The sequence below is a fragment of the Apodemus sylvaticus genome, chromosome 14 (genome assembly GCF_947179515.1).
Source record: "Apodemus sylvaticus chromosome 14, mApoSyl1.1, whole genome shotgun sequence".
Classification (NCBI taxonomy): Eukaryota; Metazoa; Chordata; class Mammalia; order Rodentia; family Muridae; genus Apodemus; species Apodemus sylvaticus.
In genome coordinates this window covers 62,255,004-62,280,588 of record NC_067485.1, presented here as the reverse complement: position 1 = coordinate 62,280,588, position 25,585 = coordinate 62,255,004, and the positions used below count along the sequence as shown (strand labels likewise).

The following is a 25,585-nucleotide window of genomic DNA, read 5'->3' as shown; positions in this document are numbered from 1 at the left end:
AAGCAGCCGTTGGCCTTGAGACCTGGCTGTTCCCTTCCAGGTATCCGCACAAGAGAGAACGCCTCCATCCTCCCAAAGGCCTGGACAGGTGTGCTCCTGGCAGCTTTGTTTTTGATGTACAAAAATTAGAAGCAGCCTAACTAATGAGTAACACTTTAGTATAATGGAATATTACTCAGAACAAAAAAAAATGATTTGTGCATAATGTAATGCAAAAGATCAAGCAGCAACGTCCAGATAATTATGTTGAGTAAAGGGAGCCAGATATAACTAACTGTAATTGGTATGATTCTTGGAAAACCTAAACAAACTGAAACACAACAGGTTTTAGGCTAGGAATGGTTGCAATCGGAGTGGGTTTACTTAGGGAGGAGGAGGGACTGAAGGGTTGGAGTCCCGGGATATTCCAGAAACTCAGCGAAGATTAAGGTCAAGAGGAGCAAGAGGATAAGTTAAGTGGTGGGGGTAGGGTGGTGCACCAGCAGAAAAGGAAAACTAGGAGGAGGAGGAGAGACCTGGGCGGAGGGGAGGAACCCGGAGGAGGGTGGGGGTTGGGTAGGCTGGCAGGGGAACCGGTTGGTGGCAGCGTCATGGCGCGTCTGCTGCGAGCGCTGCGGGGTCTGCCTCTGCTGCGGGAGCCTGGGCGGCTGGCTCAGGGTTGCGCGGGATCGGGACGCGGGGACCCAGGTAGGTCCACAGTCGCCGCCGTCTCTCGTGGCTTTCGGTTTCACAGTCTGGCTGACCCCGGGCGGCCTCCGGAGAGGCCCTGAGAGCCTGGTCCCCAGTGCCCTTTGCTGCCGGAGTTGTCGAGCAGTAGAGCACCACGGTCAGTAAACTTGGTGTGCTGGGGGAGCCCTGATGCCGGAGAGGACCGAATTCTCTCCCATGCTTGTACACAGTTCGTCTGTACGCTACATTTTAGTGCACAAAATAGTGTCAGGAGCCGTGACGGTGTGAGGGACCCAGTGGCGATCAACAGCCGTACCTCGCGCGCCCTCTCCTGGGCGGGAGTTAGTCCTTTGGCCTTTAGTTACCTAAAGTCACCTCTTTCCTGAAGACTGCTGGCTGCCTCCTGCCCCGCTGGCCCACTGCAGCATCGTGGGCACTGCTGCAACCTATCTTGGTTTTGTGTGAATCTAGGACTTGAGACGTGTGGGTGAATTCTTCTCCTATTCCAACCGTATTTATTAGTGGCTGGGAGACAGGATGGGGTGGGATGGTAAGTGCTTTTTTTTGCCCTCATTTGTGAATCTGGACACTTTTACATCTTCCCTGGGAGTCTCTGAGGAATCTCAGGTGTAATTCTGTGTAATTTCGTGGCCCTGTGGTTTGGCACTGGGTAGCTGCTCTCCTGATCTCCTTTCCAACCCAGTTTCATATCTTATGCTGCTGACGGGTTCCAATTCTTTTGGAAGTCTTTTTAGCCCCTTGCTAGTTCAAATTTTTAGTGTTCAATGAACAAATGTCCTGAGAATATGGACTATTAACTGATCCAACACGATTTCCGGTTAGAGCTTTTCTTATCCCTTAGTGTCTCAGCCAGACCCTGTTGTGAGCCTACTGGGCTGGAAGGGTGTTGATCCGTCTGACCTACTGATTTAAGTGGAAACTTCACAGAACTTGGTGTTTTCAGAAGCTTCCTGATGAATAGCGCTGGGAGCCGAGGGTCCGCAGCCATATGACATTTGACCAGACAGCAGTGCATTGCCAGGGCTGTGTAACTTACCAGACAGCCCCTCCTGGGAGTTTGTTCTGTGGAAATGATTCAAAAGAAGAACAAAGCTGTGCCCACAAAGTCCTTCTTGACACCATTACTCTCGGGATGGGAAACTGGCCTCAACCCAATCAGTTAAGGAATACCTAAGTCAGGTCATCAAGCAGCATCCATTAGGAATGAGAAGCAGGGGCTGGAGAAATGGCTCAGCGGTTAGGAGCGCTGGATGCTCCTCTAGAAGCCTCAATTCCCAGCACCCACATGGCAGCTGATAACTCACTCTAGTTCCAGGGGATGCAAGGCACCAGGCATGCAATATATGATGCAGGTAAAATACCCTGCATTACGTCAATCTTAAGAGGAAAAAAAGGAATGAGAAGCAGGTGATGGTTCTGTGGTTGTCAGTGTGCACGAGTTCTAATCCCTGCTTCCCCACAGTCCCTTACTGGCTTTGATGTGTGAGCGTGGGCAGCTGTAACAAATACTAAGCAGGGGGCGTAAATGACATGCATTTCTTACCATTCAAGAGGCTGAGAGGTCAAAGATCGAGGAGACAGCTTTGGGGACCGACCATGTGGGTCCCCTGTCCTGTGTGTGTTTACGGGGGCTGTCTGCAATGAAAGTGCAGTGAAGGCAGAAACTCTCAGGGGTTGCCCTGTTCCTCTTCTGTGTCTCTCCTGACCCTGCCTCTGGTATGAAGATGAAGCCTACAACCTAGCGTACACAGGGCCATCACACTACTACCGAATGACATCTCCCACTCTTCCAATATCTTTGCTAAGAAGCTAAGCGAGGGAGCTGACACGATGGTTCAGCAGTTACGTGCAAATTCTGCTCTTGTAGAGGATCTGGGTTCAGGTCTGGACACCCACATCAGGGGGCTCACAGCCATTGTAACTCCAGTTGTAGGCCCGTTCTGATGTGGCCTGTGTACCTGTGGAGGAAACCCCACCGGACCCGGGAGTCCTTGGTCGGGTCTGGCGGCTGGAGACACTGAGAGGCCTGTTACACTGCTCCCACGGGGCAAGTTTAGGTAAGAGGAGACAGCCCATGATTTTAAAGCTTTATTATAGAAAAGTAAGGGGAAAGAAAAGAGATAGAAAAGTAAAGAGAGAAAGAAGAGCTAGAGGGGTGAGAGCCGGCCATGCCCACGTGGAAAGAGGAGAAAAGAATAGGGAGAGAGGGGAAACAGGGGGGCAAGACACAAGTGAGAGAGCGTGGGTAGAAGAGAAGGGTGAGAGAGCGAGGAGGGGCCACACAGCACCCCCTCTTTTTTTTGGATTTTATTTTTTCCGAGATGGTTTCTCTGTATAGCCCTGGCTGTCCTGGAACTCACTCTGTAGACCAGGCTGGCCTCGAACTCAGAAATCCGCCTGCCTCTGCCTCCCAGAGTGCTGGGATTACAGGCGTGAGCCACCACTGCCCACCAGTGCCTGGCAACACACAGCCCCTTTTATAGTGGGCGGGCTACCTGGCTGTTGCCAGGTAACTGTGGGGCGGGGCAAACCTGGCTGTAGCCGGGTGACTGTGGGGAGTGGCGTCCAGCCAGAACACTAGGGGCCTGGGGTGTGGCCCAGCGTGACTTATGGCCACAGGGCGATGTCCAATAAGTTCAGATCTGGACTCCCACGTCAGCGGATTCACAGCCATTTGTAACTTCAGTTGCAGGGGAGCTACTGCCCTCTTCTGGCCTTCTCTGGCAACTACACACATGACATACATTCCCAAAGACATGCGCACGTCAACATAAATAAACAAAAATACTTCTAAAAGAAACTAATCTAGCAATAAGAACCCTGCTCTCATGACCTAGCCTACTTTGAAGATAAGGACACATATAATGTAAAGTAGCTGTGAGGAGAAAGATAAGCCACGTTGGTGTTAATTATAAAAAAAGAAGACAGACAAACAGCACATGCTGATGTCTGCCTATGATCCCAGCAAGGGTCTCATGGCCAACTTGGGCTCTATAGTGAGGTCCAGGCCCACTGTGACTGCATAGGGAGGCTTCCAAAAACAAAACACAGATGCAGAATCACCTATGCTAATTTATGATGAAGCAGACTTTAGAGTAGAGTGGTCAGTGGTAAAAAGAGAATTGTAGTACTTCATAGCGATATAGAGACCCATTCTTCAAGAAAATATGACAGTCTTTAATGTGTATGCACTTAACAGCAGAGTGTCAAACTGTGATCTGAGAGCCAGTGCAGGGAGAAAGGGGACCCCACCATTATGGAAGAGACTTAACCTCTTCTGTCAGAAGTGGAGAGATCAGGCAGGCAGACAGAGAGCAATGGTTAGAGTTGAACTCATCAGCATCGCCAACCCACCAGGTGTAACTGGCATCTATGGATGGTTCCATAGAGGAAGAGGAGGAATTAGAAAGGAAAAGAGAAGGCAGAAGGAGCGAGCATGCCAATATCAGGACAGGACAAACAGGGACACTTTTTTTTTTGAGAACGCTGAGGCTGTGGTTCAGAGTTACTGGAATATCACACACTGTATCAGTTGAAAGTGGTGCCCATGACCAAGGCATGGATGGCTTTGGAAGTCATGCTATGGGTTTGGGAATGATTCTGAGGATGTCGTGTCACACTGAGCAGTGTGGACCAGTGACCGAGTCAAATCAGAAGTGGTCCAATAGGAGAAAGGCGCATGAGGCAGCTGCCATCCTCTGTGCTGGAAGTAACCAGGAGAGGACGGCACCTTGATCTTAGGCGGTAACGAAAATGAATTGAGATCTGTGGGCTGCAGAGGACACAGGACCACAGAACGTGGTTGGGAAAGAAAGGAAGGGCTCTGGCTCGTGTGGCTGCTGAGCCCACTAGTCCAGATCTGGGCAGGCATGAGGTGGGATGCGTGCAGCCCTCTGTGTATAGTTCAGATGGGGATGAGTGTAGACTTCCAGATTAGGAAGCCTAGGGCAGACGTGCCCTCCCCTCCCCCAGGCCTGTGGAGTAATCATTTGAGTCTGTCTTCTTTGCAAGTTGAAGAGCTAACCGATTATAAACTACTTTCACTGTTGAACAATAAAACATTTATCATCTGAATTAGGCTTTTGTTCTGGTTGGGTTTTGTTTGTTTGTTTTGTGATTATTGTGTCTAGCTAACAGCTAGACACAAGCTGGAGTTATTCGAGAGAAGAGAAACCTTAATTGAAAACCCGCCACTTGCCACCAGTGGGCAAATCCGGAAGGGCATTTTCTCGACTGATGATTGTGGGGAGAGGGCCCAGCCCCACTGTAGGCCGCGGCATCCCTGGGTAGGTGGTCCTGGGTGTATAACCCTTGCTTACACTGAGTGAACAAGTTGTAAGGAGCAAGTCTGTGGGCAGCCTGTTCTCTAGCATGTCTGCTGCAGTACTGCCTCCAGGTTCTGCACCCAATTCCTGTCCTGACTTCACTCAGAGATGGAGTCAGAGCTCAGCGAGAGTGGTGAGATGAAGTTAAACCCTTTACCACAGCCCCCCTGCCCCGCCAGCTGTTGGTCACGCTGTTTTATTACTGCAACAGAAACCCTAAGTGAGACAGCTTTCTGCCCATCTTAACTAAATAGATCCTTCACCCAGATGCTTTGGGTGCATGTGTTTATATAAAAATAAGACAGGTCAGGTGGGAATAGCACACACCTTTAATCCCAGCACTCTGGAGGCAGAGGCAGAAGGATTTCTGTGGGTTCAAGGCCAGCCTGGCCTACAGAGCAAGTTCCAGAACAACCAGTGCTATGTAGAGAAACCCTTTTTTAAAGAATAAAAAGTAAAAAAAGAAAGAAAGAAAAAATAATACAGAAGTCATGAGGAACAGAAGGGAGGGGAACAAAATATATGTTTTTTTGTTTGCTTGTTTCAAGAAATTGTGAAGTATGATAATATTGGAGCCAGGACTGCCAGGAGGTTCAGGCTGCCCAGGCTGAATTAGTGGGTATGAGGCAGCCTGAACTTTTCAAGATCTTATCTCAAATTAAACAGACAAGCAAACAAATAATAGATTATTGAAGACACTCACTGCTCCCAGCTGGCCCTGATGGAAACTCCTTGCCAGAGCCAGTATGTGGTCCGTCTGCACCACACCTGGTTACAAACCTATAGGATTCTACAGGGATACTCGAGTATTCAAGTTTACTGCTGCACTACTCACAACGACCGAAAGTGGGAGGTTACAGGCGGGATATTCAGCTGGTGAATCGGTAAGAAGACTATAGCACGGTTATAGAGTTCAAGATCACCAGAGAAAGACTCAATTCAGATAATAATTAACCAACTTTATTAAAACAATAGCAGGGCCACAGTCTCTAATGCCCATCAGAGACACACAGCCCAAAGGCAGGGGAAGGAAACTTTTGGCTTTTAAAGGCCAAAACCGCAAGAAGTCCCTGAATATCTGCAAAGCAAGTTACAAAAGCCAACGCCAGGAGTCAGGGAATCGGGTGAGGGGTGAGGGTCGAGGAATCAGGGTTGTCAGGGATTTATCTTTCTAGGAACTCAAATCAGAAACAAACAGATGTTAGGTACCAAGCCTATCACAAAATAGAGTTTCTTAGCCATTACAGTACACACACACACACACACACAGGTTGCATTTTATTCAACACTAAGAAAATGGAATCATGGTATTTGCAGAAAACCAATGGGACATGGAATCATTATTATGACCAGAAAGACAGATACCTCACATTTTCTCTCATACGCAGAGCCTCTATTTTAAATCATATATATTTAATATATTTGTGTGTAGGGGTTAGGATACAGGCCATAAATGTAGATAAAAGACATGGAGCTGAGGGGAAGTCTTAGAGGAAAGATGGGGGGGGTGGGGATAACAGCAAAAGGAGGGAAGTAGGGGCGCTGGGCAGGGGAGTGGGAGGAGAAAGAGGGAACGTGGTAGTAATGGGAACACCACATGGAAAGCCATGCTGGAGCCCATTACTCAGCATGCTGTTTCTTAAGGTAACTTTTTAAATTGCAGAAAAGAAACTGAGGCACAAAAAGCTTTTTGAAGTCATGTGACTAATCAGCAGATTCTAAGGCCGATGTGCGAAGGGATAGTGCATGCTATATGACAAAAGTTAAACCCGTAAGGACTTGACATTTTTTAAAGCTGCAGTGGAGGTCGGGGAAAGAATCCCTTTTCAGCTGGGCAGTGGTGGTGCACCCCTTTAATCCAGTATTAATGAGGCCCAGGCAGGCAGATCTCTGAGTCTGAAGCCAGCCTGGTCTACAGAGGGCGTTGAGAAATCCTGTCTGGGAGAAGGGGGGGGGGGAAGGGGGAGAATCCATTTTCATTGTGAGGGGGCTGGGAAGAGAGTTTGTTTGGCAGTATTTCCTATTTGAGCTACTTCTTGAGGGTCTGAGGACCAGAGAGAGCACACTGGCGGGAGCACGCTGGTGGGAGCGCCCTGGCGGGAGCACGCTGGTGGGAGCACCCTGGCTCTCTACTTATTACTGGTTTCTTGCTGATGAAATGGGTGAGGCCACTAAGCCTCCCGCTCCCCGTGAAGAATGGACTCGTGGGAAAGAGAAGGGGGTGGGATTATTCCTCCAGGGCGAAGCAAAATGGGGGAGGAACAACTCTTTAATAAAAAAAAATTCCCTACTTAACGACGCAGAGTCCCTTACGAAGTCCAAGTGCTCTCTAAGCGAGGCAGACTGGCGGAAGAAACTGAGCCCTGAACAGTTCCACGTCACCAGAGAGAAAGGAACTGAAGCGGTAAGCGGACCATCCCAGTGCTCTCAGAAGGTGCTCCTGGGAAGGGGGGAGGTCGGTCGGGGTACGGATGCCTACCAACCCTCCCACGGCACTGGGAGAGTCTGGTGGGCCACCAGCAATCTCCGTACTGGGCCATCGGTTTCCAACCGCCTGTAGAAGGCAGCGTCCGGCTCGATCCTTCAGAGAGCCACACGTGCTCTCCAAACTCCACCATATCCTATCCACGATCCACTCCTGTCCCTGCTGACAAGGCCAACACCTCTATCTGTTCCTCTCATCTCCCCACTTTCTCTCTCCCTTCCCAAAAGGAGTCTTCACTCAGAAGCTTGCCATCGCTTTTACCATGCACAGCGTTTGAATGCTAACCCGCTCCTCCTCCCCGCAGTGGCCCCTAGCGGCCCTCCAGCCTCAGATGCAGCTGTTTCCTCTGGCTCCCTCCACGGTGGCCACACTATCCTCTCACAAGCCACGGCTGTTTTCTTCCTTTTAGGCTCCTGTATCTTGGGTTCCTTTCCCTCAGCCATTTGCCCTAATAATTAGTCCAGACCGTTCTTTTCAATTTTAAGATTTACTATTATGGGGCTGGAGAGATGGCTCCGTGGTGAAGAGCACCGACCCCTCTTCCAGAGGTCCTGAGTTCAATTCCCAGCAACCACATGGTGGCTCACAACCACTGTCTGTAATGGGATCTGATGCTCTCCCTCTTCTGGTGTGTGCCTGAAGACAGCGACAGTGTGCTCATGTATTCATAAAATAAATAAATAAATCTTTTATATATACATAAGATAAATCAATCTTTAAAAAAGATTTACTACTATGTATGTATGATGTATATATAATATACATATATATATATATATATATATATATATATATATATATATATATATATGTATGTATGTATATATATGTGTGTGTGTGTGACATGTATGTGTGTCCTCGGAGTCCTGAAAAGGCATGAAATCCTCTGGAGCTGGAGTTACAGACTATTGTAAACTACCACCCATGTGGGTTCTGGGAACCAAGCAAATGCTCTTAACAGCTGCGCTGTGTTCCCAGCCCCGAGACCATCTTGTTAACTGAGCCCAAATCACTTTCCCCAGGAGCTCTTCCCTCAACCCTAGCCTAGGCTGCCCCCCGCCCCCCCTCCCCCAGCTCTGTTTATGGTAGGCACTCAAAATAGAGGTGTTGATGGATATTGCATTCCAGAAGTGGAACATGCAACCGCACTGGACAGTCTGAGCTTCTGCTCGGTCTCCCGGGCGACAGCTTTGTGCTGGATCCCAGGTGTGAACACAGCCACTGCGGTTAAACTGTTGGGCCATCCCTGTGAGACGCTTTCTCTTTCGAACTAGATCCCGGGGCCAGGCCCCAGTGTAATTGGTACCCAAGTGTAATTGCACACAGGCTTAGTTTTTCTGATGCCACAGCCACCGGACAGGCTGGCAGGTCCCTGCAGATTCTCGTGAATGTTTTTTGAAGTTATGGTTTTGTCCAACTTCCTGTGGGTGGGGCTGAGGGAGGGGGAGGGGCGATGAGACCGGTTCTCATTGCTGTCAGCAGTACATGGGCGCCACATATGAAGCTCTGAGCAGCTGGGTATGTGCAAGCTCAGAATGCTCTAAGACGAGCCTAATTCTCAGGTAACCAGCCAGGCCGGGTTTGGTGCGTACAGGGAGCTTGGAGACAGTATGCCAGATGTTTAGGAGAATAAATCTGAGGGCTTCCGAAGCAGATGGCGGCGCCGTATCCTTTGCGCTCCGCCCTTTTGCAAAATGAGCACCATCCATTATTTTAACTGATGTTGTAAATCCCTTCTAGTCGTTCCAGTTCCACGTTTAACTTTTTAGAACTGTGCAGAGCTGTAAGCATCAGTCCGGTTCATTAGTCTAAGGGGAGAGATACTTCCAAAGCCTCCTGATTGGTGACTCCTGATTAAAATTCAGTTGCATGTGGTTTTTCTGTTGTAAGAAAAAAACTTTTCTGTTCAGGCAGTAGTGGTATGTTGGCTGTGCTAGCAGCCAGTGCAAGGGTTTTCACCCTGGCTGAGTAAGAGCCTAGAGTCAGGTGTCCACGGAAGGGGACTCTCTCCGCTCCTTCTCTGAATCTCGGCTCCCTGCTCTGAGTTCCAGGAGGAGGGTCAGCTTTCTTGCCCTGTGGCTTCTCATTGAGGCTACAGAAGACACCAAGAGCCCAGAAAGCAGGATGGAGGAATCAGTCAGGACCCAGCATCCTCTGTATGAGACAGCCCTCACGTGCCTTCCTGGAAGCCACAGCCTCACCAAATTCTGGTGATCGACTCTTCCCTTTTCCCACACACCTCCCTGTCCTCACATCGACCAGTGCAGTGGCTCCTCATGTCCCCTGACTGGTTTCCATCTGCCCTGACCCTTCCTCTTGAAATAGCCTTGTGTGGGATCACCTGCTGCCGTCCTCTTCCAAGCAGGTCCTCTGCCTCCAGCCTGTGAGAACTAACTGGATCAAAGATGAGAGAACTGCTGCTGGTCCAGGCGGCCCTGAAATCTCACGGTGACCTTGAAGTTCATTCTGCCTCTGTCCCACTCCCTTCTCCCTGGCAGGCAGGCAGTCATTTCAATTATACCTCTGAGTCATCTTTCAATCCCTCCAGTCCCTCCCTCCCTCCCTCCCTCCCTCCCTCCCTCCCTCTGTTCCTTCCTTCCTTCCTTCCCTTCCTCCCCCTCCCTCCCTCCCTCTGTTCCTTCCTTCCTTCCTTCCCTTCCTCCCCCTCCCTCCCTCTGTTCCTTCCTTCCTTCCTTCCTTCCCTTCCTCCCCCTCCCTCCCTCCCTCTTTCTTCCTCCCTCCCTCCCTTTTCCTTCTTCCTCCCTCCCTCTTCCCTCCTCCCTCCCTCTTCCCTCCTCCCTCCCTTCTCTTCTCCCTCCCTTTCCCTCTTCCTCCCTCCTCCCTCCTCCTTCCTCCTCCCTCCCTTTCCTTCCTCCTCCCTCCCTCTTCCCTCCTCCCTCCCTTTCCTTCCTCCTCCCTCCCTCTTCCCTTCTCCTCCCTCCCTCTTCCCTCCTCCCTCCCTTCTCCTCCCTCTTCCCTCCTCCTCCCTCTTCCCTCCTCCCTCCCTTCTCCTCCCTCTTCCCTCTCCCTCCCTCCTCCCCCCTCCTCCCTCCCTCCTCCCTCTTTTCTTTTTTACTTTCCGTCTGGAGTAGCAGCATCACCTAGGCCTGAATTAATGATTGACTTTCCCATGACCTCCCCTTCTCTCTTGCCAATGATAACTCTTTGCCCTCCTAGTCAATTTTTTATTTGTATTGTATTTGGTTCTCTTCTTCCCCCTCTCTTCCCTCTTTCTCTCCCCCCCCCCCCACGGTGCTGGGAGTAAGCACCACCATGCTTACCATGAGCACAGTCAGTGGACAAGTTTGCAGTGTCCCCTCCAGCCCCAGGTTCAGCAGCCCAGGCACAGACTCTCTATCCCAGTATGCTCACTGTGGAGCATGAGCTGGCCTCCCCGCCTTCCTGTTGTCATTGTTATCGGAATGTCCTCCCTGTCTGAAATGCGTTGTTTCTCTGTTTGCTCGGTTCTTACAAGCATTCTTCCAAGCTCAGCTCAGTAGTGATTGGCATTTTTGTACAATCAGCTCTGCACATTAATAATGAAAGGTTTGAGGAATAATGGCACCTCCCTCCTCAGAGACTGACTGTGCACAAAGTCTTCATGGCTGCCGCTTCCAAGGGAGGGCCCTGAGTTCATCTGCCCTGTCTGTTACCATGAAGCATGATGGTCGTTCTTGTCTCCAGGGCAGAACAACAACTTTGGTTTTAATTTGGGGAAGGTAACGGTCTTAGTCAGGGTTTCTATTCCTGCACAATCATCATGACCAAGAAGCAAGTTGGGGAGGAAAGGGTTTATTGAGCTTACACTTCCATGTTGCAGTTCATCACTAAAGGAAGTCAGGACTGGAACACAAGCAGATCAGGAAGCAGGAGCTGATGCAGAAGCCATGGAGGGATGCTTCTTACTGGCTTGCTTCCCCTGGCTTGCTCTGCCTGCTCTCTTATAGAACCCAAGAGAACCAGCCCAGGGATGGCACCACCCACAAGGAGCCCTACCCCCTTGATCACTAATTGAGAAAATGCCCCACAGCTGGATCTCATGGAGGCACTTCCCCAACTGAAGCTCCTCTCTCTGTGATAACTCCAGCCTGTGTCAAGTTGACACACAAAACCAGCCAGTACAGTAACTAACTTTTGAGTTAGTTTCCCCCTTCTGTAGCATTAGCACCCAGCTCAGCGCTGCTTATACACTAGATTATCAGTAAATACCAGAACAAGCTGGTGAAAAGCAGATGCTGAGTTTGTTCCTAATGAAAGGGCTTGGCCACGTCAGAGAGCAGATGAAGAGATGTTAGATGTCAGGCAGGTGGGAACAGGTATGCGTCATGGCAGGACATAGGTTAAGTAATAGTCCCATTCATTTGAATTATGTATTTTCCTTCCTGTTATAGCAACTCCCTGACTCTTATAATAATGAAGCTGTATTTGGCATTTTGTAGGCTGCCTGGTTTCTGTGGACAGGACTTTCTAATCAGCCTTCATGACGGGGACATCACCGTGTTCATGTTACGAGTCAATGTGAAAGAGTAGCTCACTAGGCATAGTCAGATGTTTGTGGCTAAATGTGCTATTATTTATTTATTTGCTTGTTTGCTTTTTAGACAGAGTCGAGATATGTAGTTCAAGCTGGTTTTGAACTCATGACCCTCCTGCCTCAGCTTTATCGGTGCTATGATTATAGCTATGTGCCACCAACTCAGACTTTAGGGCTTTTGAAGAGAGAAAGCATCTAAGTGTGCCCGTCTGGTAGACTCAGCAAGAGGATTTAAACATGTTCCCCCAGGAAGCTTTTTTTTTTTAACCCAGTTATTACTGTAACGAGTGTTTTGAGTTGGTAAATCTGGAAAGACAGGAAGGTTTGCTCCTGGCAGCTCAGGCCAGAATCCTGTGCTTTGAGTCTTGCTGCCTGTATGACTGGGTAATGCTTGCCCCCAGTAGCGTGGCTTTTAGAGTTAACTTGTGCAAACTCTATTTTTAATTTTTTTTTTTTTGGACTGAGGAGATAAAGGAATTTTACAAAAGTTTTAAAAGATTATTTGTGTGTGTGTGTGTGTGTGTGTGTGTGTGTGCATGAATTTCTGTGCATCATGTGTGCAGGTGCCTGAGGAGGCCAGGAGAGACATCAGATATGGCCTGTATACATTCACTGTTTTACTTCTCCTCTCAGCCGTTGAGAACCCAAGGTCTTTAAGCTCCTGTGTGAGTAGCGATTTCACCTACGTGATGCCCCAGCACTGGGGCCCTGGCACATCATTCCACGCTGACTGACTCTACACCTTGTTGACATGGCATGATGCATTAAAGGCACAACCCCAAAGTCATTGAACGATGCTTTTGATAGATCTGTGTTTTCTCTCCCGCACCCTCTCCTTAGACCCCTATCAGGGATCAATCTCAGGGCCTATGCATGCAAGGGAAGTACTCTACCACTGAGCTGAACTGCCAGCCCTGTATATCCCAACTTTAATTAGCGAGTTCAAAGTGTCTTCGACAAGTGTTTAGACTCCTGTTGTTTTTAGCTTCTTTTGAAATGAGAGAGTGGAGTCTTCCAGGACAGCAGAGGATGGGACTGGTGCTTATGCTTTCTCCTGGACTTTGATGTTCTTGGATGAAAGGTGGCACATAAATACAAAGCATTATTAATGTCACAATTTGAATATTTGGCATGATAAAGGCCAGGCTATAAAGAAGCTTTCTGGAAGCATTCCTTAGCTGACTGCAGTTTTCCCTGTTGATTCTTGCACTTTGTCAAATTGATCTAATTCCTTGGCTGGGGCCTCATCGTTTGGTTTGGGTTGGTTATTTTTGTGTCTGCCATGGTGGGGGACTGAACCTGTGGCCTCACGCATGCCAGGCAAACACTAGCCCCGAGCCAGCCACACCCTCAGCCTTCCCCCACTCCCACCCACAGTGTGATGATGTTTCTTCCGTGTTTACTTCCAGCCTTTCAGTGGAATGTATCTGAACAACAAGGAGACAGGGATGTACCATTGCGTGTGCTGTGATAGCCCACTCTTCAGGTAAGATGAAGAATACAAAGAGATCCTAGATAAATAAATACTCTTGTCTTATTCTCGGTGCTGAAGATTGAATTGAACCCAAGGACCTCCTGTCTGCTACCGCCAAGATCCCCCAGCCCTCGGGGGACCATTAATTGCCTTTGTCCCCTGTTATTACTGCTGGAAGGAGAGCTGTTCATGGAGGATACTTATCTATCTTTGTTTGTCTCTGACACTGAATGCAGCTGACAAGGCTTCTCAGCAGCTTAGGGGTTTGCTTTATGTATCTCTAAGAGAAAGCAAACAAATTCTGATGGGGACTTCATGATAAAGCCATTAGAATTTTTTAGAGGAAAAAAGTATTTAAAGAAATCAAAACCCTAATAGTATTTGCTTGGCCATATGATTAAAACTATACCTCTCCCAGGGAAAATGGGTTTATAATTTAATTTAGCAAAGCATTCTTTTATGAGGCTTGATGCCCCACAGTGCTTGACAGAAGCGAATACTGTGCCCTCTTCTATGTAGCTAAAAGTAAATTTAATTGTCCCTTGATTTCAAAGCCTCTTTTAAGTCAATCAGCATCTAAAATCTTTCAACAAAGGCTTTTTTTGTTTAGATATGCAGGAAATAGTCTTTAAAAAGTAGATTCGAGGAAGAAGAAAGGAAAACATCTTTGAAGTCTTGTTTTTCAGAACTTCAAAGATGTTTCCCTTCCTTTTGCATCAACCTTAAATTGGTTTAGAATAAAATATAAATCAAGCCAGCTCTGCGGATCTTCCATCAGGCAGTCTCCTCTGGCCTTTGGGCTTTCAACAGCCTGGCTTTTTTGGACAGCTGGCTGCTAATGCAGGCTGGGTTAGGAAGCCAGACCTTCCTACAAGGGTGGGCATGAATAGGATCAATTTCCCTTCATGCTCAGGAGGCCAGACTGTGGCCCAGGCACATCCGAGACGGTGAGAAACTAGCTGGAAGAGCCCACTGCCAGCCACAAGCCCAGGAGTGCCAAGGAAGACGAGAGGGAAGTTAGTGAGCGAACTCAGCTCTTAGGCAGTAGTGTTGGAAGAACACGTGATTTCACTGCTGCATCACAGCAGTCGATACAGACTTCAGTAATCTCAAGACTGTGTGTGTGCATGTATTCACACATGCTTATGTGTGCATGTGTGAGTCTCTGTGTGTACAGGAGCCCAGCGGAACCAGAGATGCCCCTGCAGCTGAAGTTACAGGCTATTGTGAGCTATCTGACATGGGTGCTGACAACCAAACTTGTGCCCTCTATAAGAGCATCATGTGCGCTTAACCACTGCGCCATCTCTACATCTCTGAAATCAAGAGCTGTGAGGCCTTTTGCCCACCAGCAAGAAGTCAGTTCTCCAGCAGATACAGGCTAGGGGTATCCTCCATTATAGTTCAGTACTGACCTTGTCTACTTGGGGACAGAGCAGATCCCACAGGACAGCTCAGTCCCCACGTCCTATACTCTGCTTCTGATGCTGAGCATACTCTCCTGGTTGTGACGTGCGCTTCTGACCAATCAGCTCTTAAGTTGGGCTTCCTCCACTCTCCTGTGTTCCCTGTTTCTCTTGGAGTAACACATAGGGCTCAGGGAAGCACTTACATTTGCTGGTTTACTGGAAGGTATCACTGTTATTGAAATATAAAAATTGAAGAAAAAAAAAATGGAACAGGTTCCGGGGAAAGACACAGAGTTCCATGCCATCTCTAGGAAAATTCTCTAGAAACTTTGGGAGTTCAGCTACCCAGAAACCCACCAGACCCTGCCCTTTGGGGTCTTACAAGGGCTTAATTCCAAAATCATGGTTGGGAGCTTTCAGCTCCCTTCCCTGGATGTTGGGGCTTTGGTTCCGAGGCTCCATCCTGCATCCAATTAGAGGGCTGCCATCCATCAGTTAAGGTATTATACTAAAAAAGGATACTGTCCTTTCGTAGATTATAAGAATTTTAGAAGTACTATGTGGTAGAAAATGGCAGAGAGAAGCAAACATTCGGCTCACAGAATCACAGCGGTAAAATGGGAGGCTCTGGTTCAGAACAATTAGTTACTTCTTCACCATCATTTCTGTCACGACTTTAGGATGACAAGCTTGCTTTCAGCTGGAGGGTGTAATAGCGTAAGAGTGCATTTTTCTTATATAGAAGATGAGAAGTTGTCCTTGTAAGAATGCATTGCTAATGTCTAATCTCCAAGGTTCTGTTGACTTGGGATTGGTGTCCTGGCTTCCGTGCATTTCCAGAAGAGGTCTTCCCACTGCCCAGTGGCTCCTCTCCCCTGGCCACACAGGCTTACTCACAGCATCAAAGACTAGGGGAGCTGAGGGAGCAGAGTGAGGGGGTCTGGCCAGCAAGGGCGGGGCTTGCTGTGGTGAAGGACACACTCTTCCTCTATAGAAGATCTCCACAGAAGCTCCAGGTTACAGGCAGCTGTTGGGCATCCAGAGTACAGTCAGTGTGACTGGGAAGCTGGACTTGTTAGGATTACAGCTTTGGCAAATTTAAGCTTAAGGGGCCACAGGCAGCCTGTGGCTTCTGCATTCACAATGCTACTTCAAATTAAGAAAGTTATGTGACCAACCTGGGTCATAGTGAAATAGCCCAGATCTATAGGCAATCCAATCAATATTCTGAGAGCCTGCTTACCAAGTGGCTAGTTCACTGAAGTGGCAGTTAGCTCAGGGTCCTCCGTTATTGCTTCTCTGTCATTTTAGTTTTCAATGTAAAGTTTGCCCTTCCTATCTTTTCTTCCTTCCTTCCTTTCTTTTTCTTCCTTCCTTCCTTTCTTTTTCTTCCTTCCTTCCTTCCTTTCTTCCTTTCTTTCTCTTTCTTTTTTAAGAACTTCTGAGTTTTTGCTTCATTTTCTTGCTGATGAAGAAAATAAAAATCTACCTTCTTGTTACTGTAATATGAATATATCCTTCTAGGTTCCTATTACTATAATAAGCACAAAAGCTAGCTAATTTATCAACAAGGTTATTTTGGCTTACAGCCTAGGTCTCATTTCTTTAATGGTGGTAAAGTGAAGACCCAACTGCATGGCCAGAGAAAAAGAAGGGGAAGAGGCAGGAGCCAGACTCCCACAGTCCGCTTCAGGTCCAGTGACCTAAAGACGCCCTAGGCTCCATCTTTTAATAGTCCCTTTCTTGCCAGTAGCACCAAGCCTTTAGCACACGGGCTTTAGAGGGGGCATTTAACACCAAATCAAACAAATCACAGTAATCATTTCCATTCTAGAACACACTCTTCTTAAAGAACATTCATTTATAAGAGTGGGGTGAAGGCTGTGAAGGTGTCTGTATGTGTTCCATTGTTGGGTAACTCTGAGTAAGTTTCTTAACACCTCGCTGCCTTCATTTCCTCATTCACCTGTAAAATGAGAATACAATGCACCCAGTTTATAGGGCTGATGGGAGGATTAACTGAGTTATGACTTTATAAGTATTAATACAATCGAATGAGACATAACACCTACTAAATACTCAGGACGTATTAGCAATGGTGTATTCTTAGAGATAACCCCTTCCCATTTAAGAGGACAGTGTTAGGAGTGTACTCTTGTTTTCTCGCTCATATTACCTCTTTGTTTCTAGTCTCAGGCTTCTGTAGGAAGCAAGGTGCACAAATACCACCCCTGCAAACATTTGCATAGAGTCAGGATGAAATGTAAAGTGTGCCAATAAAAGCCAAACCTTAGAGAAATTGGGAGGTAAACTCAAAATTGGGAGGTAAAATTGGGAAAAAATATTTCCCAATTTTATATTTTAAAACTTATTTGCGTATGTATTTGCGTGAGCACCTGAGTACAGAGACCAGACGAGTGTGTCCAACCCCCTGGGGTTACGGCAGGTTATGAGCGTCTCAATGAAGGCGCTCTGAGAGGCAGGTATGTGTGTTAAAACTTGCCCTGTGCACTGGGTTCAGTCCAGCAGAAGCTGTCGCCTGCGACGAGGAGCTGTAGGTGTCCACGTAATAGATGCTTAGAGTCTATAAGAATGATGTTCAACATCCTTATGTCAACTTTCTTCGTGTGGCTGAGACAGAACATCAAATATTTTGGGCCGGGCCTCCGGAGGCAGAGAAATCCGAGGAGATGGTGCCACAGCCTCCTGGATTGTAGTGAGGACCTGGTGCTATTTCAAAACAGCGAGAAGGCCAAAGGGTGAGCAAGCACAGTGTAAATAAACAAAACACAAGAGTAGCCTTGTGTTTTACCAACCAAAGAGCTTGTCTTACTAACCAGCTTTCTTGTTAGGTAACCCAGCCTAGTGAGAAAGAGCTTCAGTGTTCCTTCTTAGGACCCAGTCACCTCTCAGCACTGCCATGTGGCAATGAACTTTCAACCTGAACAGAAACTGTGCTTAGACCCCAGGACTCACCCTCCTAGTCAGTGCTAGCGCTGAGTTTCAGGCCCACAGGAACCGAAAGTGCGACAGCACTAAGGCCCAGCCTGCCAGGCAAGGTTTGCTGTGTACGCCCTCCGTGCCGCAGACCTCGCAGGGGCTCTCCGTGGTGATCTCCTTACATGGGAGGTACTGAGGCCTGGCAAGGTGAGATGGTTTACCCAGGCTCCCATTGCTACCAGCCTTACACTAGGCCACACTTTACTCTCCAGGTCTCTGTACGCCACGCAGACATTGCTTTTTACCTTACTGTCTACACTGTCTGGTGCCAGCGTTCCAAATCTCAGCCGTAGGGCCCTGTCAGACACTATCAGACCCTAGAAGGCAGAGCTGTCCAGGTTCCCCACAAGCGTCCTTTTCAGAGCCTGGTCCCCAGCTATGTCTGACAGAGCCCCCCTTGTCCCTTTCATGGGTCTGCTTTATTGCTTGAGTGGTGCCTCTCCATGGGGTGGAGTGCTCCCCCACTAGTCTGAGAAGGGTTACAAGTCAACGACACTTTGCAGTCTGCCCGTGCTCCCCTACAGACCCAGATCTAGGATCATCTTGTTAACCCGAGACTCTGGTGACACTGGTCTGCCTCCTGCAGTTTTTACCTTTCCTCCCCCCACCCCCACCTCAAGCTGTTTTTGGAAGGGTTTATTAAACTGTGTCGATGCTGGGTCGTGGGGCCTATCTGCAATCCCAGTGACGAGGAAGCTGAGGCAGGGGGATCTAGAGTCACCAGACTGTGTTGTTGCACAGTGAGACCTTACCTAAAGAAAAACTGTTTCAAGATTATGTGTTTTATGGTCATGAGTCTTCTTAAAATAGTAGCATTTGGGAACCTGATACTAATTTGTTATTTTCTATATTGTGCCCTACTTGTCCCAAGTAACAAGGTAACATTATTTAAAACCTCATGTATCCTTGTTCAGAAATGAATGTGAGTGCTTCTACGGTTCCATTTAGAATTACCATTGATTACCCACTACTTCAGCAGTTGTTTGTGGGGCTATGAGATGTCCAGAAATGAGGATAAAATAAACATGGGAGAACAACCCCCCCCAAAAAATAAATAAAATAAAAGAACAAAGCTCAGAGTGTATGATCCAGAGTGGCTTCAGTTTGGAAGGAGCAAGCCGTGTGACCTGCTAATCAATTAAATACGTATCTAGTTTGCTTTCATACGCACACTGTCGGCCTTAGATGGTGTATCTTGGGCTTTATATTACTCGGTAAAAACTCCAGGTTTCTGCCAATTCCATCAGTGAAGGTTTATTGTTTCCCATAAAGCCCTTAATGACTTTTTATTAGCCTTAGATTCATTTGTCGCTTTGAGAAAAAAAAAGCTTTATTGCGTTCATAATTCTCTATCAAAATTCCTTTAATGGTTAGTAGTGCATACGATGCTGGGGGGGGGGCAGGAAGAGGATAGGAGGTGCTTAGAATTCTGAAAGAGTCAGGTGAATTGGCCTCCCACCCCCGCACCCCCCAATGCCAGGGATCTCCACCAGACAGGCATCCCAGCACTAAGCTGCAACAGTAATCTCAGGTGAAACCAACCCAAACTTACAGATGCTTCCAGCAGGACTCGGGGTTGCTCAAATTCTACACACACGGTTTATTGGCAACATTAACAAAAAATAAGAAGACTGACACCTATCTACCACGATCAGGCACGATTCTAAACATACTGAGTCCCAAAAGACTTCAGGGTTGCTTCTGCCTAGCAACCCTGTGAGGTCATCATGCGTCTCTTGCCCCACCCACCATGAGCTGATGGCATCAGAGGATCAAATAATGCCGTAAGGACACAGATGTAATGGGGTGTAGCTTCCACCAAGACCTTTGGAAGTCAAGCTATGGCTGCAGAGATTTCTCAGAAGGAAGCCCTTCCTTGAGTATTTCTAGGGGAGCAAGGGGATGCTAAAGCCCAGACCTTCTGCTTGCTAAGTAGATCAATCCTCTACCATTGCTCTTCACCCCCAACTCCAACCCTCTCTTCATGCTAGAGTTGAGTTAGAACAGTCTGGAGGCAGAGCGAATGGAGAGACATAGATCAGGGTTTGCTTTAACGTTTTGAAACAGACAATAAAAATATATTTGGAAAATTATGAACTAATGCAATCCTTCTTATGAAACCTGGTTCAACTAAGAAAATATAGCAGTCACAAAATGTCTGTTATATAAAGAATTTACTACTTTTTATTGTTTGTTTGTTTGTTTATTAGTTTCTCGGTGTAGCCTTGGCTATCCTGGAACTTACATTGTAGGCCAGGGTAGCCTGGAATTCATAAACATCTGTCTCTCTCTGCCTCCTGAGTGCTGGGATTGAAGGTATGTACAATCACTACCCAGCAAGAATGTATTATTTTTAAAATTCAGTATAACTCAAGCATGGTAATATGAGCTTATAGTCCCAGCGCTATAAGCTGAAGCAGTAGATTATGAGGTCAAGGCCATCTTGGGTTACACAATGAAACTGTCTCAAAAAATGTAGTATAATAATTACATATTCTAAAATCACAAGTCGTGCTTCTAAACTTGTTAAATATTAGTATTTATAACCCATACTGAAGTGTTTGGTGGACCCTTAATAGTTTAGGGGCACAGAAGAGTCCTGAGACCAAAGTCTGAGCCCCTGTCATCTGGCCCTATTTCTGATGAACTGTGTGTTCAGCCGAGCTAGGAATTTGATTCTTCACACTCATTTCTTGTCTGCTTAGTTTAAGTCAGGTTTTTTTCAGATCATTTCTTTGTTAAGCAGAAAGGATCATCTGTATGATGTCAGAAATTTTCTTTATCTTTCCACTGTTGTTTACAGACCCTTTCCTGTGTGAGCTCTAAGATTAGTGAGTCTTCCTTTTGGGATGGTGCTGGGATTCAAACCCAGGTCCTTGCACGTGCCAGGCTCTGTCACCAAGCTGCCATCTGCTCCTGAGGGTGAGGTGTTCGGGGAGCAGGTCTCCTCCTCTCCTCAGCCCCTTGGCCCACTCCAGCCGTTAGCATCCGTCACCCTGGGAGGATCATCCCAAGCATCAGGCTCTACCCAGTGATTAGTCAGAGTGCTAATTGACTAATGACAGGAATCGCAGTGAGCGCTCATGAGTGCCTGCCTTGCCCTGAGCTCAGCTTCCCACCCGGCCTCATGGAGGAATCCTCTTGACTCCTCAAAGCAGAGCAAGGCAGGAGCTATGGTCCCCAGTGAGGAAGCCTCGTTCTCAGGAGACTGAGTGGCTTCCCTGCCTTCACACCTCTGAGCGGCCTGTGGGGCTCTCATTCTCCAGGACTGACAGACAGTGTTCCGATAATAGAATCTCCGTTGCTACAAATGGCCACTTCGTCAGATCTTAGGCTGATTGGCCTCCATGCGTAGACCCTACCCAAACACTGTCCTTCCTTTTCGATCTCTTCCTTTAATGCCTGTTGGAGTCTGAGGATTTGTTCTGTGGTTTCTCAGATGCAAAGGAGTTCTCTTGGCCTCAGTCTTTCTGGTTCTCTTAGGTCAGCTAGAGAGAAAGAAGCCATTAGCATTCAAAGAGCAATATTTCATTTCACTAAGGCCAGATGACCTCTTGAACACAAAGGGGCAGCAGGAATAATTCCCTGGAACTGACTATTCGTGAAGCCCAGCTTGCGATCTGGCAGAAGGAGTGGGAGCTGGGTCTTATACAGAACCAAGGGATGGGACCTGAGAAACTGCAGTTGTGCCAGCACCCGTGTGTGATGGCTGTGGGTCTACACTGTCTTCTAACGCTGCTGGTCTGCACCGACTCCCGCAGTTCCGAGAAGAAGTACTGTTCGGGCACTGGCTGGCCGTCGTTCTCTGAGGCTCATGGCACCAAAGGCTCAGATGAAAGTCACGCAGGGATCCTGAGGCGCCTGGATACTTCCTTAGGACGCGCTCGCATGGAAGTGGTCTGCAAGCAGGTGATGTGTTTTGCTTTCCTTGGATTTCTCTGAAAGGAGAGGAGCTGTCCTTTCCTCGGGGCCCCACTCCTTCTCCCATGGGACACTCGGTCATTAAAATGCACTGGACTCAACCATTCTCTCTCCCATCCCACCTGGGGCTGAAGATGAAGGTCGTGTCTCTGTACCCCATTCCTGCTTGGCCGCCTGGCACCAACAGGCAGAGACATTAGCATCTTACTCATTCTGGGAGCCTGGGGACGGGAGCTTACATCTAGACAAACCTTGGCTCTGTGTTTCATTATTGTTGTAGTTATTGTTGTTATTTGTGTGTGTGTGTGTGCACATGCGCGAATGTGCACGCATGCGCAAGCATCACCGTACATGGTCAGAGGACAGCCCCTCAGGAGCCAGTTTTCTCCTCTTATCACGGCTTCTGGGGATTAACTCAGGTTGTCAGGTTTGGGACTCAACTGCTTTTTGTCTGTTTGAATCATCTTACCATCCCAAGGAAACTCATTTTTATATCACTGGCTCCCACACTTCCAGATGCACGGGTTTTATAAGACGGCAGAGGCTAGCAAGTGCAAAGGGCAGGAAAGAAAAGTGATTGTTGCGTGCGTGCTCGCCCAGATTGTAGTAGTCCTTACCCTCCTCGTGTTCACTTGTCTTTGTGACGGCTCCTTATTGTCCCCATTTGACAGATGAGCAAGTTGAGGCCTCAGTTCAATCATTTGCCCACCTGCTCCCTACCACAGCTCTCTGTATATATCCATTCGTCCATTTTTGAGCCAGATTCTGACACAACAGACCATACTTCCCAGCTGCCACGCTCTGGGGTGTGGCGGGCCAAGTGGGGCTGTTTTCCTGGAGAGTGACAAAGGTATTGTCTCTTCCCCTGCAGTGTGAAGCTCACCTTGGCCATGTGTTTCCTGATGGACCCGAGCCCACTGGCCAAAGGTTTTGCATCAACAGCGTGGCCCTGAAGTTCAAACCAAGCGAGCCCTGACGGTCCGCAGGAGACCTGCACTTTGCCCTCCTTGTGGAGCCTCGGTTCTGTAGCTCAGATGGATGCCTGGCTTTATTTGCTGAAAGTTTAGGTGAAGGTTGTGATTGGCCACAGGGGAGTCACAGCTTCTTAGTCATCTGAAAGCAGCTCAGCCTGACTCGCTCTTGGGCCGTGGGATTTCAACTGGCTGCCAAGGCTTTGGGTGAGACCGCAGGATGGGACCCAGGCAGGGTCTCCACAGGTTCCTGGGCTGATGAGGGTCCCTAAAGCTTCTGAAGGGGACCTGAATCGGCCTTCTCAGTTCATGTCACAGATGAAGGTTCAAGGCAGGGTAGGGCAGGGAGGAAGGAAGAGATGGGCTGGACCGGACGAGAGGTGAGTTCCCGGTGTTGAAGAGGAAGACAGGCGTGGCCGAGCATGGGAAACACGCACTGTGATGATGAGACTTGTGGGTTCTTATTCAAACTTCACTGACTTAACTTACAACTCACAACTGGGGTCCATGTGAGTAAAGTCAATTTTCTCAACTACGAACAATGCTCTCCCTCTTCTTTGCTACAGCACTAAACTTCAAACATTCAAATAAAACATTGAGATCAATGCTGACTTGTTTGTCTCCATCTGTTAGTTTGCTCTTTAGGAACATGACTCTAAACCAGAATGGCAAGAAGAAATCCAGCAATTGGACTCACCGGGTCAATAGCCACACAGGTGTTTTACAAATTGGGAATCTTGAATTATTTGTTACTAGAAAATATTTAAATGGTTCTTTTTGTGTTGTTGGGAACTCAGTTACCCCATTTTCTTCTTGCAGATCAGTTATACATTATTTGACATTTCACATACTGTTTAACCTAATGCAAATTATGGCTTCTTTTTTAAAGATTTATTTATTTATTTATTTATTTATTTATTTATTTATTTATTTAATGTATGTGAGCACACCATCACTGTGTTCAGACACCGGAAGAGAGCATCAGATTCCATTACAGATGGTTGTGAGCCACTATGTGGTTGCTGGGAATTGAACTCAGGCCCTTTGGAAGAGCAGTCAGTGACCTTAACCACTGAGCCATCTCTCCAGCCTAAGCATTTTTTAAGAATGCTAAACAAAGCCATAATTTGGGGGCTGGAGAGTATAAGTTTCAGTCTTCTCTCCAGCCCAGCCGTGGTTAAGGTCTGAATAGGTAAGGACAGACCAGCACTTCCGTCACACATCCTGCATGAGAAAGCAAACTCCTCTCTGTCACCAGCTGCTCCTATTGTCCTAGTGCTGTGGCAGACGGTTTTGTCTTGTGCTGTTCTGCAGAAGCACAGTCCTCTAGAAAGGCCTGACAGCTAATCCCAGAAGTGATCATTTTGCAGTGTGGTATTCCTTCACTTACTCCAGGTTATGTGACTCAACCCTTCATACATGGAAATGCACTTAAAAGGCCTAGCTGAATAGCTTGGTGTGGTGGTGCATGCCTTTAATCACAGCTCTGGGAGGCAGAGGCAGGGGGAGTTCAAGGCCAACCTGGACTATACAAGTTCCAAAGCAGACAGGGCTACACAGAAAATCTCTCTCTTGAAAAACAAAACTGGTCAATCAATCAATCAATCAATCAGTCAATCAATTGCCTAACTGAAGGAACATCACATCTTATTCAAATATTGACAGATTATGGCAGACACTATGAATTAGAGAAATATAGTATAATAATAACAAAGACTGTGATCTCAGAAAAAAACAACAAAATTACATAATGGTTTTAATAAAAGATTTATATAATTTAGTATAAGAATAAATTGTTTGGGTTTTTTTTTTCTTATGACAAAATATCTGACACACATGAATTAAGAGCAGGAAGGAAATAATTAGGCTCATGGTTTCAAAGGGTTCAATCCATGGTGACAGCACAGAAATGTGTGGTAGGGGCCATTGGCCTCCTGACACACAGGATGTAGATGGAGCAATAAAGGAAGGAGCTACAGCTAGTACAGACTCAGGGACACACTGTTAGTGCATCCCCGAGTCACCAGGGTGTCACCTCAGTGTGGCACTCCGTCCAACTCCATCCCATCTCTTGAAGTTTCTACCACCTCCAAAGCAGATGTCACCAGTTAGGGACCTGGGCTTCGGAGCACGATTCTGTGGGAAGCACTTGGTACTTGAAGCATGACATAAAAGGAAATTTAAATTAGCAGGTGCCCCACCGAGCGCCTTGGAAGTGGTTGGAATTTTTGCAGAAAGTATTAAAGTTCCTGTGAAAAGTGTTGGGATGTAACTGAGTGGTCGAGAGGATGCTAAGCAAAGGACGTGCGAAGCCCTGGATTCAACCCCCAATAACACTAAAATAACAGCTGAATGGACTAGAGACCCTTCATGGTTGCCCCCACCAACTGAGTCCATGCTGGGGGAAACTTAGAAATGGGTTATTTCAAGTTTTTATGACCTGTGTGTTCTCTTTGTTTCTGTCTCTGGTTTTCTCTGTGCTATGTATGTGAGTGTGTATGAATGTGTGAGTGTGTGTCTGTGTGCATGTGTGTGTGTGTGTGTGTGTGTGTGTGTGTGTGTGAGAGAGAGAGAAAGAGAGAGAGAGAGAGATATTTGCTGAGGTGGAGAGTGAAAGGGGAAGAAACCAGGGTATCTCCTTTTGTTTCTTTTTTGTTTGGGACAGGATCTCACTACGCAGCACAGGTTGGCCTTAAATATTTGATCCTCCTGTTTCAGCCTTCTGCCCTAGGAGTGGGCTATACTATAAAGTAAAGGGGTCACATCCAAATTCTTG

At 47.5% G+C, this 25,585-nt stretch overlaps 1 protein-coding gene across 1 annotated transcript; it reads left to right on the top strand.

The window, feature by feature from the left end:
• Positions 1–540: 540 nt before the first annotated feature.
• Msrb2 (methionine sulfoxide reductase B2) lies at positions 541–23,414 on the top strand. The gene is made up of 5 exons (XM_052157167.1): positions 541–687; positions 7,319–7,419; positions 13,444–13,520; positions 21,679–21,826; positions 22,710–23,414. The coding sequence occupies exons 1-5, from the start codon at positions 591–593 to the stop codon at positions 22,812–22,814; spliced, it is 528 nt and encodes a 175-aa protein (XP_052013127.1). The 5' UTR covers positions 541–590; the 3' UTR covers positions 22,815–23,414.
• Positions 23,415–25,585: the final 2,171 nt, after the last annotated feature.

What these genes read in the sequence shown, in the direction of transcription:
- Msrb2 (XM_052157167.1), top strand. Translation starts at nt 591, where the DNA reads ATGGCGCGTCTGCTGCGAGCGCTGCGGGGTCTGCCTCTGCTGCGGGAG. An exon ending in ATCGGGACGCGGGGACCCAG is followed by an intron (nt 688 to 7,318) that starts GTAGGTCCACAG and finishes TTAACGACGCAG; the next exon opens with AGTCCCTTACGAAGTCCAAG. An exon ending in TGGAAGTGGTCTGCAAGCAG is followed by an intron (nt 21,827 to 22,709) that starts GTGATGTGTTTT and finishes CTTCCCCTGCAG; the next exon opens with TGTGAAGCTCACCTTGGCCA.